Source organism: Saccostrea echinata, unplaced genomic scaffold (genome assembly GCF_033153115.1).
Source record: "Saccostrea echinata isolate AGI-Se365-2 ecotype Australia unplaced genomic scaffold, CSIRO_AGI_Sech_v1 ptg000054l, whole genome shotgun sequence".
Lineage (NCBI taxonomy): Eukaryota > Metazoa > Mollusca > Bivalvia > Ostreida > Ostreidae > Saccostrea > Saccostrea echinata.
The window spans coordinates 65,858,410-65,873,403 of record NW_026889803.1 but is presented as its reverse complement, the minus strand read 5'-3'; the positions used below and the strand labels follow the sequence as shown (position 1 = coordinate 65,873,403).

Below are 14,994 nucleotides of genomic sequence, written 5' to 3'. Positions count from 1 at the left end.
TGTCACACTACCAAGTTACAATGACTAATCCATCTGATGTGCTGTGTCTAATCCTGGTTAAGGATTGTGAAAGTTGAACCATTTTACCATTTACAACTTAACAACTTCATTATCTGACACAGTTCTGGGGACTGGTTCAGGACTCCGAAGGCTTAGGTATCCTATCATTTTATTGTCTATAATTTACCCATCTCATGCCTTGCCCCAGACATGAATAATGCCTCAAGTTTTGTACCAATCTGGTAATAGTGCCTATAACATACCTGTGTCTAATGCATCGCCCCAGTGCCTGGTTCAGAGCTCGGAAGGCTTGAATATCGTACCACTCTGACCCTGACAGCAGTCCTCTCGACAAACGATAGATATTGTTAAACTCCTGTTTGAATTTCACCTTTCAAGAAAAAAAATTAGGCAACTTAGAAAAAAAAAACGAAAAGCAAAATCTTTTATTATACTCGTTTGTTTCATGATTTTAACATGAATACATCATAGAAAAAAATATTTACCTGAACATCTTTAGCATTAGGATATGGAATACCAACCTATAATATATGAAGAATTGAGAATACATGAAACAAAATGCTAATTAATCCTTGCTAAAATCTGAAAAAGTTTTTTCATGTACAATGTAAGTGTTATCATACTTGTACATATAGTCTGAAGTCCATCCCATATACACTAGTATTATCAAACATTGAATCCCTTTCCATACATGTATACATTTGCCTATTTGGAAATTTGGAAATAAAACAATTTTAAATCTAGTTCTAAAAGTTGTCAATTCTGTAAGTTATCATGTCATGCAAAATGATATAAAGCTGACATATGATATGAAGGTCAAAGGTCAATTCTACAAGACATGCTCTCAATTAACACTCCAACTATAAGTGAGTATATAAGGTAAACTTTCTTCATATCAACTAATAGGTAAATATCAAGTATCTCACAGTGATGACGGCTCTGGCATAGTTGTCAGCAAAATCCATACCCTCGCTGACTTTACCCCGGAATACAGCCACAAACAGAGCACCTGTCTTCCTGCCATCTGCTGAAGAGAACAAACATATCTGTTACTGACAAATGTAATGATGCTTTTCTTTTGGGGGGTTGGGGAATAAATGGAGGTCTTCTGCCAAGAAGATTTGCAAGTTTATCAACCAGCTATATTCTTTACACTTGTAAAAGCAACAATAAAACTTTTTGATATATACATGTATCAAATTATTTTCTTGACTGAAATGCCAATGGTATAAATGTTTTATTGTTTAATAAAGTAATATATGCTGAGATTTTCTGTAATAAATGAAGATTAAAACATCAATGTGTGTTTACTACAGACAAGCCTGATAAAATGGAAATGTCATACCCTGATCCTGTGACATGTGTATTGAATCATAGTACTGCCTCATCAGATCCTCAAAATCTACCCTGTCAGAGGCCCGGGGTTCCACCATCACATCCTTGTATTCCTTGATCCGCTCCCACAATCCTGTGATCTGCAAGTTACATGTAAACATACATATAAAACATGATGAAGGAAAAACATTCTATTTTTACACATATCAGTATCAGAGTTTTACACCAACTTTCCATCATCGTCATCAACAATTTTTTTAATGAAAAATACCTAAAACATGTGAATCTAATGTGGAATTGGTTTGTGGGGAATTCTGTTTGCACAAATGTATGTGTAAAAAAATCTTTAAATACATGTAAATAATTCTGAAATTAATTTTTCAAGAAGGTTATAAATATGTGAGCAATGGGTATCCCATTAAATACAACCCCCTTCCCCAGTGAACCACACTGAATTCACAGTAAAGTTTCTGTAAGGCACTTACCTCCCACCTTGTCTTCAGTTTACCAAGTGTACTGTAAGATGGAACAAAACAAAGGACACCATGTGGCACTTGCTGAAACATTAAACATGACATTCATGTACATGTAGCTTGTATAATCTACATCATCGAGTTTTGAAATTCTGATTGAAAGATTCATTAAATCTTACAGACTAAAAGGCACCTAAAGATTCTCACCTGACACACTCTGAGGACAAGTTCTCCCAATTCATCCTGAAACTGGAGGGTTTCTACACATCTGTACACAGCCTCAAGTGTCCCTCCCCTGGGCCCCTGACCCACAGCCCCCACCCACACCTGTTTATCTTCAATCACATGGTTTGCCTCCAGTTTGATAGGAAAGGGAACTCCTAGCTCAGACTCAAATGAGTTTATGGGTGATAGAGTCCCGCTTGTTAGGACTACACTTCTACACATTGACAGGTCAGAAAAGGCCTAAAGAACACAAAATGGATTGTTTTACATGTTTATATATATTTACTGGTAATCAACCTTAAAGGAACTCCGAGTGATCCATTTAAAAATGTGAGTTAAGTTTGAATTCTCTTATAAAGTGAATGTAAGAATTACAGTAAACAGAATGATAAGGTTCTTTTGCATTATTATAGAAACTGTTTAAAACTAGACAGCCAGAGCATTCCTTACCACTGCAGGATTCATGCACCAGAAGTTCAAGGACAATTGAGTGGTAGGGTGATTAGGTACACCTGTTAATTAGATGTATTTTTTTTAATTGATCAAGAACTCAATAATAAATAGTTTAAATCAGTACAAGGTATGTTACTATGTCTATGTAGGTCAGTAGTGATAACAGAATTTTTCTGAATCAGTCTCTTACCTCCCCTTCTCCTCTTTGAATTCAACCACATATCGTCCTACAATACACCAATCAACAACTACAGTACAGGGGAAGGTATAATGACTAGAAGCTGTTCGAGCAGCTTACTTTATTATACAACTAAATTACTAAAATGTCATTTTAAGTACAAGTAGAAAGTACAGTAAAGTAAATCTATGACAATCTCGAAATACAGAGCATAAGATCAGTCTACACTGCACCAGCTTGTCAAGAGAAACCTAGCTGAAACAAATTTTTACAGCTATTTCTCTTGGAATTTACCACCTGAACATGTGATTTACCACCTGAACATGTGATTTACCACCTGAACATGTGATTTACCATCTAAACATTTGATTTACCATTTAAACATGTGACTTTTATATGGGATTTCTATGTTTATGTTCTTTTTTCTTAAGATACAAATATACATGTAGTATACTTGTTAATGGTGACAAACTTTCCCATTTCTCTGCCATCATGAAAGATACTATACATCATATTTTATCTGTGAGTACTGTAATTTCCTGAGATTAACTCAACTGAAAATAAACTTCTCATGAATAAAAAAAAGAAAGTACACTTTTTACTTACTGTACAGAGGGTACATAAAATTAGTGTCACGTAAAATACAACTGTACCTGCAATGCTTCATGTACTGACTAATTACGACTAGAGGTAGTTGCATGTGAAGTAAAGTTGATTTCCAGTAAACGATCAGTAAACAGCTGACATTAAATATCCCTACCGTGTTAATATTCCTAGTGTAGACTGTGGTCTTGACCACTGCCATTTTGTAGTCTGTCACAAACTGGAGGTCATTCTTGTACAGGTAAGAGAACACCTTTATGATGTGTTCCAGAGTCTGTAAGGTGGCACTACTGAGCTTAATCACTCGACCAGACATGTCCTTCACTACAGTCTCTTTATCTAAAGCTTCCTCAAATACCTTACTCAGGTGTTTCTGAAAGGAGAATTGAATTGAATTCTTATATTTGGATGTCGTCGGTCCTATAATTGAAAAATTGAATACCGCGGTATGATAATTTGTTGGCACGGTCAGGTGTCCTATAGGACCGACGACATCCAAAAATAAGAATTCAATGCTTATATTTACATTCTCTAATTTTTGTGTCTTCATAATTGTTTATTTCGTTAATCTTTCATATGAACTTAGCGCCTTTAATAACTGGTGTGCTTAATAAACATAAGAGCCGTTTGTGACGTGGAAAGTTAAATAACGCAAAAGAACATTGCGAAGGAAAAAAATGACAAATTAATTTTAAACACACAGTTGTAATTTTTCATTAATATAACAGTGTAATTGTTTTGCTATTAAATAGAGGCAAAACAATATACATTTTTATGTTCCTAGAGTATTGAAAATGCATATAGTTCCTACTGTGTATTCTAACACACGGTGACAAGGTGTTAAAGAGATTTGAACGTCGTAGATTTCTAATGGATTTCAGAAAGAAAATTACATTGAATGTAAATAAACGAAAATGTATTTTACATATCAGTATGTTAAGGCTATAGCATTGTTTTTCATTGTACAACAACAGAACTGGTTTAACACTATAATATTGTTGCATGTTTCAAGATTTTTGTCGGTAAAATTTAAGACTAGTTATTGTGACCTTATCTTGACCAAAGCAGTCGTGAATTGAACAGAAATATAGATGTATTAGTGATATATGTACACATCATGATAAGAACATCTGTATACATATTGTACATGTATTATTTGAACTCTTTCAAGTATTTGCTTCAGATGAGTTGCCATGTGATTTGTCTTGTCATATGACACCTCTTGACGATTGGGGTGGATCATTTCAAGTTCTTTTAAAACTACAGTACTGTTATTTTTTCAATTTAAATAAACTGTGTAATATTCAACATCACTAATAAAATGAAACAGTTATTTGAATTTGATTTGGGAAATTTAAACAGGTACCTGCATCTCTTGAAACTGTTTAGGCCCTGCCCCAATTTTCTCCAGTCTTACAATGATATCGTAACTTGACCAGCACTTGTATTCGTGGTCAAAATCCATATTTTGTAAATTGTCCTGGTTGTCTCTGATGAATCCAAGAAGTCCTGCACACTAAAAACATTGACAATGAATATTCATACATCATAATGAAGAGGTATTTATCCATAACATCATGTTCAACTCAGGGTTCTCATTTACGCAAGAATCTGCGTCCTACACGCAGCAAAATTATTTGGGACGCAAGGTTCTTAAAAACAATGCGTCCGCGGACTCATGAGTGGACGCATCTTCGTCAGTGAGAAAATTTGGGTGCTTTTGAAAACCGGAGATTCTAGATGTTAGGATTTGTCAAAGACATATTTATTCGAAACCTTCCTGTAACTATCATAAAGTTTAAGAAACAACTTTTCTTGTACCTATTTCTATTTTTTTAAACAGGGATTGATTATAAGATATTTCATGTTTATTCATAATAGTGTCGCATACCAAACTCCTATAGCTGTAAACACACTGAAGCTTTTTTTTAAAAAAAACACTTTTGAATCTTGAATTTTATCTAGAAACCATAATAACTGCTTGTATACACAATGCGGCTTGATTATCTCATGAATTTCACCCAGTGCAGACGACCAACAGGATTACTTACACCTCACTGCACATGACACCTGTGATTCTACACAGTCAACCATAGGGTACTAATTGACTATGCAACAGTTAATTTTAACTTTATAAACACCAAGTTTATTTTTATGGCAAATGATTACGTATGTATTTCAGAATATGGCTTGGATGCATTACCAGTTTACATATTTGAATATGTTGATATTGCGTAAACAAACTGTTAAAATAATAAAGATTTTTTTTAAGTTTGGATGGAAGGATACTGAAACAATTCAGTTGGGACTCAACATAATTTTTTTGGGGGACGCATCAAATTTAGCTGGGACACAACCTTCTCAGAAATCTTGAGTCCTGGGACTCAAGTTAGCAAAATCCTAGTGAGAACCCTGTCAACTATTATATCATTATGAAAATGTAATACCATTAATACATTACTTGTATATTAATTTGACAAACATTTCGTACAACATGAACATGAGGTAATTTGTATGGCCATAACATCACTGTCTCTTTTACTTACCAGTTGCCTCACTCTAAGATGTTCTGCAGTCAGGATCTCAAACTTAACTGTGAAGAAAAATAGGAGTGTATCAAAACTGGATTCTCTGTACCTTAATCTCTATAGACATAAATAAATTATACATTTTTACACTTCATCTATATCCAAATTCAAGATGGATTCTTACTGAGTTCATCCAGTTCATTGATTGCCTTTTCCAGGACATCGTCTCCGATTTTCTCCCCGGCTGCTTCCCGGGACGTATCCTCCATATTGTGTGCCTCGTCCAGTATGACAACTTGACCTTTGAGCTGTATCTCCATCTAACAAAGAGAAAGCTCCCAAATACTCAAGAGCATATAAACATAACACCTGATACTTCTCTAGGACTAATTACTATTTACTAACTTTTATATGTGAGAAATTTCCAAGAGATGCACGAGCGACTCCAGTTTCTGGATATTTATGGTCATGAAAATTTAAAGGTATATGAAATAGTAAACCTATTTTATTATTTTCAGGGATTGGTTTTAAATTTGCGATTCACAATTAAGAATTTTCATGTAAGGTCAAATCATTAAACTGCATGAAGCTATTTTTCAAACTAAAATAGAAATTCAACATTGAAAAAAAGAGCAATGCAAGTGTGTCCATGCCGCTCTAAATGAGAAATGATAGACTGTGTTACCGTATCTCTAATGACTGGGTCAATCAAATAATTGTACGGACAAAACACAATGTCTGCACCACTTCTCAATCCTCTCGTGGCAAAGTATGGGCACACCTAGGAATAAAACTTAACATCAATTATATTCTACACATTACAAGGGGTGATTAAAAAGTTTGCGAACTATCTCTATATTTACAAAACCACAATTCAGATCAGAATAAAAATTTGGCACATATATAGTCATACACGTTCTATAAATAGCAAATGTTATGCAATGTTTTTCACCATGTTTGTGACCTCACAATGTGAAAATAATGTGATATGTCTGTGACTTGTGACAAAAATTGATTGACTCAGTCTTACTCGAGCAACGAATGGCTGTAAAGTTTAATGTGTATCTTGGAAATTCTTTTGCAGTAGCATATAATAATTTGAACAAGGTTTATGAAGACAAAAGACTTGCCAGAAGTTCAATCATTAATTGGATTGATTGTTTTAGTGAAGGAAGGGAGATGGTTAAAAATGATGTTTGTTCTGTTGCCCAGTGAAAGCAAGCTGGGGAAGAGATGTGTCCTTATTTGAGCAATTTGTTACGAAAGATCGCCAAGTTACAGTTAGAAAAATAGTTGAATATCTTAACAATAATATATTTATTAAATCCCTAAAATATTGTTTACTTTAGACTTTAAACATATCAGATATGATAAAAAGAAGGCGTCCATACTTTATCCACATTGGATAAACAATGCTCCCAAGACAGAGGACTTGGGTTGTGATGGTCATCATGCTCATTCTGGGAAAGGATATCTTTATCCACCCATCCTACTGCCTACATTTTGGCCATTTCTGACAAAGGGGCTGTTCTTGTTATAAAAAAATAATTTACATGGTAAGAAATATAAGACTTGGTAAAATCTTTTGCTTCTGTGAACAAAACACTACGGATCATGTCACGTGACCGCCTGTATCACGTGATTTGCGCATGGGCAGAACAGTGGCAGATGTGCATTTAAATAGGAGAGGACTATGTTAAAAAATAATGAACACTGAAAACTTATTTCATTTCTTTTATGGAAGTAATTCAATTAGTTCGCGAACTTTTTGATCACCCCTCGTATATTGTGATCTGTAATGTTGAGACATTATTTTGTGAAATGTTAGGAACATATACCTTGAGAGTTTTAGAAAGTCCCACAAAATCCTCAATATCCCATGCCTCAGTTAGGCCATGCTTCTTCACAAAGTCCTGCGTTGCTGGGATCCTCTTCAAACGGTCATTAAATTTACATCCAGGACCCTGAAATTGAGTATGGATGGTACATGTATTAATTTTTGTAAAATTATCTCATTCATTTCTTTTTGCAATGATACTGCTAAGTACTGTATAAATTTTTAATTTCGCACAGGAATATTTGTACAATGTTATACAAGAAAATCCATTTTTGCTGCTATAAGTTTGAGGACTTTTGACCAGTCTACTGATTATGCATCATATTTGTTAATTTTCACTATCATAATTATCATATAAATAAACTGTTATAAAATCTGAAGTGATTGTAAGGTTGTATAAAGTAAAACACATACATCTAGTAATTCCTTACACCCCTCGTTCTTGCCCCTCATTTGACTGACAGCTGGGTGGATACATGTGTGTTCTCGGGCTGCCAAAATGGTCATTCTACATCAGAGAGAATTAAGATCAAAAACGGTATTTAAACTGCCAGCAGTTAATAACTGATACAAATGGATGGTAAGCAACAATGTGCTCAACTGAATCACGTTGCTCCAAACTGAATTGTTCTATATTTGTCCATTTAATGGCTTTGAGGTCTGTGATTATATAAATTAATTTTTTACATGTTAAATTTGCTGTTTTCTTAAAAAATGAATGAATAAACAAAGAAAAGATATCTACTATATAATCTTTAATAAATTTCCGGCATCTGCTGTGACAAGATACTGGTCTGAATAAATGAGATCTACAATACTACAAAAAGGATGACTGAATATTAACTGACAAACTGTAACCTATTTCTGATGATGATTTTCACTTTAACATCACTTACATGTAACTACGTAAACCTTTGAAACTCAATTTTGGGTTAATCATGACTTTAACAAACATGATTTAAACAAATATGAATCTACAGTACATGAAGATGCTCATGTGCCCATTGGACAATTTATAAACTTTGCTTTTCTTTTGAGAAATCTTCATTTTTGTTCTCTTGTATTACTTACTTGACCTCTCTGTAAGCTGTCTTCTTCAACTCTCTGATAATCTGTGCAATCTGTTTATGTGTCCTTGTACCAAAGTAAATCTTAGGGACTCTGGAAAAAGACAATTTGGCCTTCTTTAAAAAAATGTCTGGTTGCCCTTTCCTGACGAATTTAATATGACCTGGCCCAGTACTTTTTTTCAACCTCCAGAAAACAATTCTTTTAATTAAAATACTGAAATTGCTCATCCTGTCAACAACTACCAGGGTATTCTAATTTCATTTATTGAATTTTGAATGAATGTTGAAAATTTCTGAAAAAAAAATTTCCCTTGACCTCCTACCCAATTTTTTATTTTTCCCTGAGTCGGGAGAGGGAACGCTAACTTTTTTTTCCAAAGATGGCCATATATACAATGTATGTACATGTATTATCAATAATAAGGTATAAATTGCAATTTTTCTCTTTTAAATACATGATATAAATTGCATGACCACATATTTACCATCCTCGCTAGCCAAATATCCAATTTGTATCCCCTCATGCCCCTCCCCCCACCCCCACCAAGGGGCGAAAATGCATAGTTACATAAATTTACATCCTCACATAGTTTTTCTGTCAGGTACTGTTAAATCATTATTGTTCGTGGGGGATCAATGTTCGTGGCTTTCGCTAGTAACCCTTACCCACGAATTAATACATCCCCACAAACATTGAAACACACATACATTAAGCACAGTACAATTATTTATCTTAATAAAATATGCAAATTACCCACAAAATTTCGTCCCCACAAACCACTAAAATTTTGGTTACCCATAAACATTGACCACCACAAACAATGATGATTCCACAGTATACATACTTCACACTTAGTGTAAATAACCCATAATTAGGGTAGCTAAGAATGCTTAAATACAGTTTCTTAATATATTTGACAGAGCATGCTTTGCTTTTCTACATATAAATTATAAATACACATAGTTCAATGTAGCAGTAACTAGCATAATGCACCTAATCCCTCTTTCCTTGTTTTTTGGGGTGGGGGGGGGGGGTGTGTTCAAAATCTGCCCTAAGTTAGAATCCCAATGTATTTATTATTTTTAATTCTGCCTTATACATGTAAATTATTCTTTCTCCTAGTCTTGTCTTTCATAATCTTATGTATATATGAAATCAGTTAGACAAATCAAATTAATTTTTTCACTGCTATGTTGACCTTCTCCTCTCTAGATAAGTACACAGTAAATTCAAATATTCCAGCTAATGACTTCAATTTTCTCAAAGTAAAGCGATTTCTTTAAATTTCAATTTGTGCAGTTTGTTGTAACTATTTCCCCTCATCAATCAAATTGATTTTATGTAAATATCAATTTGCAGAGTATTTTAAATGATACTTAAATTGCAAAGAAAAGAAGAAATGGAGTTTTATGTGTTACTAGTAATCTAATGTTTGGTAACACAGAACCACATACAAGACATTATATAACATTTAGAATCAGACACATTGTCAATTTTAAATGTATTTTATCTACAAAGCAATCCTGATCCACGCATAAACTTAATCAGATGGGAAAATGAAGATGTCAGTTTCATTGGCCCGTCAATATCTCTTACTTGGACTATTCGCTCATTATCTGTAAATCTGACAGTGCTGATCAAGTTAAATACTGCATCAGCATACATCAAAACTATTCAGAGGAAAAAAACACCATTCAAAGTCACCAACTTAATTAAGTAATGTCATACTGATTTCCTTTATGCTGGGATGAAAGCCGTATTGCTGCAATTTATCGGACTATTGCTGTAACAAGCCTCACTAAACATCCATCGTCCATTTCCTGACAAGAACATCTTCAAAGATTCTTACACAATTGGTGAAAATGACCACGCTAAACTCCCCAAATGGCCTAATTCTATTTCCCCATCTAGCCAATTTTGTTTTCCCTTGTGCAAAAAGCAATTGGATTTGAAACCTATAATGTTGTCAATTTCATTTCTCTATATCTGGCAATCTGTGATTATTTGGTTGGCCAAACACTGATTTCGGAGATTACAGACCCCAAATCAAATCATCTAGTCAGTTCGAGCTTTTTTTTCTTTAGTTCTATTTCACTTTTGTCCATTACTTTGCCTTAATAAAATTATTTGTTGTTCTAAATCACATCACTAGAAGTTTTATCATTCTAATTAACCACAAACTGTGAGGCCTACATAGTACTGACCAAGAAATCACAGATGGATTTTAAACAATCCATTGTTGGGGGGAAAACTTATATGTATTTATTAACGAAACAAAAATATAAAGAAAAAATTGTACCAGGATAATTATCTACAATCAATTCTTGAACATATAAAAAAATTAAAAACAGACATATGAATTTTTTCCTTTTTTACTGGCATCAAAATTGTCATTATTTTAAAAAAGAAACCACTGAAAGATAAAATCCATACCAATATTTTGACAGCAATTTTCTGATCAGAGTTTGCTAAAAACCTGATTAGGATGAGTGGCAGGTCTATCTATAAGAGACACAAGCTTGGGAGGTTCATGAATAATGTAACAGGACGTCAGCAAGGTGCCGACAGTCCATGAAGCCTCTGGGGAAGACTATGGATACTTAGTATAGACCTTACAGAAATCACACGTTGGTGGCCCAATCAATCAAACGCGACCCGGCACCTCAGAGTAGACAAACCCTCTGTTAGCTGACAAGCGAGGTGTGAACCCTTATTTATCATCGCACATTTATTGCTAAAACCATCACCAATGTTTCAACCTCTGTGTCACATTGTTTACAAATGAAGTAATCCCACATGTTGGGTGGTCTTGTCTACCTAGTTTATCATGATCAAATTAATTCAAATCATGTGTAAATTTACATGTAATGACTTCTCATTGTCTAATGCCTTCACTGGGTAATGTGTGAGTGATATACTGTTATACAAAATTTCTGAGAAAAGGGGAATGTAAAGCCAGACATTTTAACAACCATTTACGCAGGTAAAAGAAAATAATATCTTAATAATGACTGAATTATTCAGGAGACAAATGATACGTATATAATGTCATTCCTGAGGCTGATGATGACACTTCAGATTAAATGTCACAATTCATTAGAGAGAGGTAAGTAAATATATATATATGAACATGCCTCGTTTGCTTTATTACTCATTTACAAGAAAATATAATCTATTTTTTTAAAATTAACTTATAACCCTGACTTCAACATGTGACCTACAAAATGAGTTACTTGAAAGGTTAAACATATTTGACTCTACATGTACCTTGTAATAGTCAGTTTTTGTAATTACCAAACAATTAAAACAACAGCACTGGGTGGGGTAAAGGTAGGATGCTGATGTTATAAATAGAAAACAAGTGCTCTTTCCTTCCCTCTTGCACTGCCCCCCCCCCATTTAAAAGCCATGAGGTAATCCTTGGTGCATGTCATATTTCTTATATTTATCTACTGTTTTTCTAATATAATTCTCCTGTAAACTTCCTAAAAAATCCAAAATGTGGCCTCCAAAGAATACTTGAGAATAAAATTATCATACTTGTAGTGAAGTTTAACACTTCTTTCCTGGTACTATTAAATGAGTCAGAATTACAAAGTAACCTTTTCCCACCAATTTATCAAATCTGCCTCTAAATATACTGACAGTACACATAAACAAACAATCAGAAACACACAATCTTTTATTGTTGCCTATCCAGCCAACTTTGATTCTGTCAATTTCTATCTGGATGTGGGTTTGTGTAATTAAATATATGGAGATAATGAACAGTATTCAAGCTCAAAAGTCCATTAAACAATACAAAATAGGAGCAGAGCAAACATGGACCTCCAAACATCAGAGGTGGGATCAGGTGCCATGGAGGAGTGAGCATCCCCTGCCGACCAGTCACACCCGCCGTGTGCTCCTTGTCATGATCGGGTAATAACGGAAAAATCTGTCGACAATTCAGTGTGTAAATAATGGCCTAACAATTAGTGTGAAAAACGTCAGTCAGCATTTGACTCAATGATAAATTGTATTTGCTGACAAGGTCATTGTATCGACCATAGAACTTACGAAATGATGACTTTAAACGAGACAGCTGATACTCTTGTTTCATCAACTTGTTTGTCAATAATTTACCTCGTTTTAGAAATTATACATACGTAGAGCATGCTCTTGCGTATTGAATTAACTGAGAGATATAAACCCCATATGCAGGTGATGAAGGTATATTGCTTCATAAGTAAGGGAAGTTGATGATTGAAAAGTTAAAGTCATCACGTTTATCATAAAGCTTGGTTGTTAGATTAACATTAACGTCTTTTTCAAGTAAAATATCCAAATATGAAACAGATGTGTCAGACTCTGTGGTATCTTTTATCTCAAGCTCATAGAGATATATCCTGTCGACATCAGAATGGAAATAACCATTGTTAATTGACAATACGTCGTCGATATATCTAAATGTCGAGTTGAAGGCCACAGCAAGTGTTTTCTTCTTTTCATGTGTAAGATTTTGGACAAATTCTGCTTCATATGAATACAAAAAAAGGTCTCCTAATAACGGGGCGCAATTGGTACCCATGGAAATTCCAATAGATTGTTGGAAGACCTGGTCTCCAGAAACCACATAGAAACTCAATCATCTTTTTAATGTCAACTTCAGAGTACTTGTGGGTACAATCAGAATGCTTTTTAACAAAATAATTTTGTAAATGACCAATGACAAAAAAAAAAGGTAAGTAAATTTACGAGTTCCATTTTTATTGAAAAAGCAGCTGTCAATGATATCAAAAAGCCTGGACTTTAATTTATGATGGGGCATGGTTGTGTATAAAGTTGAAAAGTCGTAAGTTTTTAAGCTGTTGATTTTGGTAAATTCTTGTGATTTCAAATTTTCCAAAAGTTCCTTGGAATTTTTAAGCATCCACATCTTATTTACACCTCTTCTCGAATATATTGTTGCACATTACTCTTGAAGTTTCTCCTTCACCACTGTTAATATCCTAGTGAGGAGTCAGGGTTTTTTTTAGGTCTTAAAAATAAGGGCCTGGGCCTTTCCATTTGGGAAAAATTAGCGACATTTGGTTGAAATTGGGAAAAATGTCATACTTAACATTTTTCTAAATAATGTTAAATAAGAATAACTTCATCAATTGCAAGGCATTTATTAACGTGTTTTACATGTACATGAATCATTCTCAGACTGAATGTCAGACACCTCGGCCCAACGACACCTCGGCCCATTGACATTTCGGCCCAATGACATCTCGGCTCAGACGGGTCGGCCCAAGATTTAAGACTGGTTGGCCCATGCATAAGACACCTCGGCCCAAGCAAAATTTAACTATGAAATACATGTACATGTATATATTTCCAATTTTGGGACTTGAATTAAAATGTTGATTGAAAAAAGTATATGAATAAACTATCAAGATTAAAAAAAAAATCTTCCACGAGCACATTGACGATTTAATGCTATTAATTAAGTGCTAATTGATAAACAAACAAAATACCACAGCGCATCCTTTGGGGGGTCAAGTGCTTGTTATATTGGTGACAACAGGGGTTACGGTAATTAAGAGCAGACTTAATTGGGAGACAGTAATTGAATAATTTCTTAAGAAAAACATTTTCCACAAGAAAAAGATGTAAATGAAAGCCTGATCTAACTAAGTTGGAAAAATAAAACGATTATATCTATCAAAGACCCCCATTTTTTATTTTTAAAAAATCATTTAATTGTCAGAAAGAATAATAACACCAATGATATCAATTCAAACGCTGGGTTAATCTGTTAATTTTTTTTTCCATCGTAAAATTTTGCTTGGGCCGAGGTGTCTTTTATATGGGCCGACGTGTCAACAATCTTGGGCCGACCTGTTAGGGCCGAGATGTCAAGCGTGACGGGCCGAGGTGTCGTTGGGCCGAGATGTCTGTCTACCCTCAGACTCACTACTGTTATTGTTCGGTGGAGGCCGACAATCAGCATCGGAAGTGGTGGGTTGAGTTTCACTTTGGCAGACTTGTTGAAATTTTGAAATCACTGTCAGACATTTAGTCTGACAGAGTCAAATGTTCTGTCGGACCGGACGAAGTTTTGTCAGACCAGATCTTATTTTGACGCTGAGAAAGGAAAATAAATAACAGCACCAAAATGCCCTTTAATATTTTTCAACAGCCTTCAATCTCACAATTTTCTTTTCTTAGGATAGAGAGTCTTTGATAAGAGACATAAATAACATATTTTATGTCTTTCCTGTAACAATTTAAATTGACCATCGT

General features: G+C 34.3%; 1 protein-coding gene across 1 annotated transcript in view; it reads right to left on the bottom strand.

The window, feature by feature from the left end:
- The window catches only part of LOC133205503 (Fanconi anemia group J protein homolog), a 39,364-nt gene that overhangs the window by 7,167 nt on the left and 17,203 nt on the right, over positions 1–14,994 (bottom strand). The window contains exons 8-23 of the mRNA XM_061341331.1: positions 8,725–8,814; positions 8,068–8,161; positions 7,655–7,780; positions 6,502–6,597; positions 6,001–6,136; positions 5,835–5,881; positions 4,655–4,804; positions 3,446–3,661; positions 2,698–2,734; positions 2,505–2,566; positions 2,037–2,294; positions 1,842–1,913; positions 1,367–1,496; positions 948–1,048; positions 507–542; positions 264–391 (exon numbers count right to left, since the gene is read on the bottom strand). Of these exons, the coding sequence (XP_061197315.1) occupies positions 264–391; positions 507–542; positions 948–1,048; positions 1,367–1,496; positions 1,842–1,913; positions 2,037–2,294; positions 2,505–2,566; positions 2,698–2,734; positions 3,446–3,661; positions 4,655–4,804; positions 5,835–5,881; positions 6,001–6,136; positions 6,502–6,597; positions 7,655–7,780; positions 8,068–8,161; positions 8,725–8,814 (1,779 nt within the window). The remainder of the gene's footprint in view (positions 1–263; positions 392–506; positions 543–947; positions 1,049–1,366; positions 1,497–1,841; positions 1,914–2,036; positions 2,295–2,504; positions 2,567–2,697; positions 2,735–3,445; positions 3,662–4,654; positions 4,805–5,834; positions 5,882–6,000; positions 6,137–6,501; positions 6,598–7,654; positions 7,781–8,067; positions 8,162–8,724; positions 8,815–14,994) is intronic.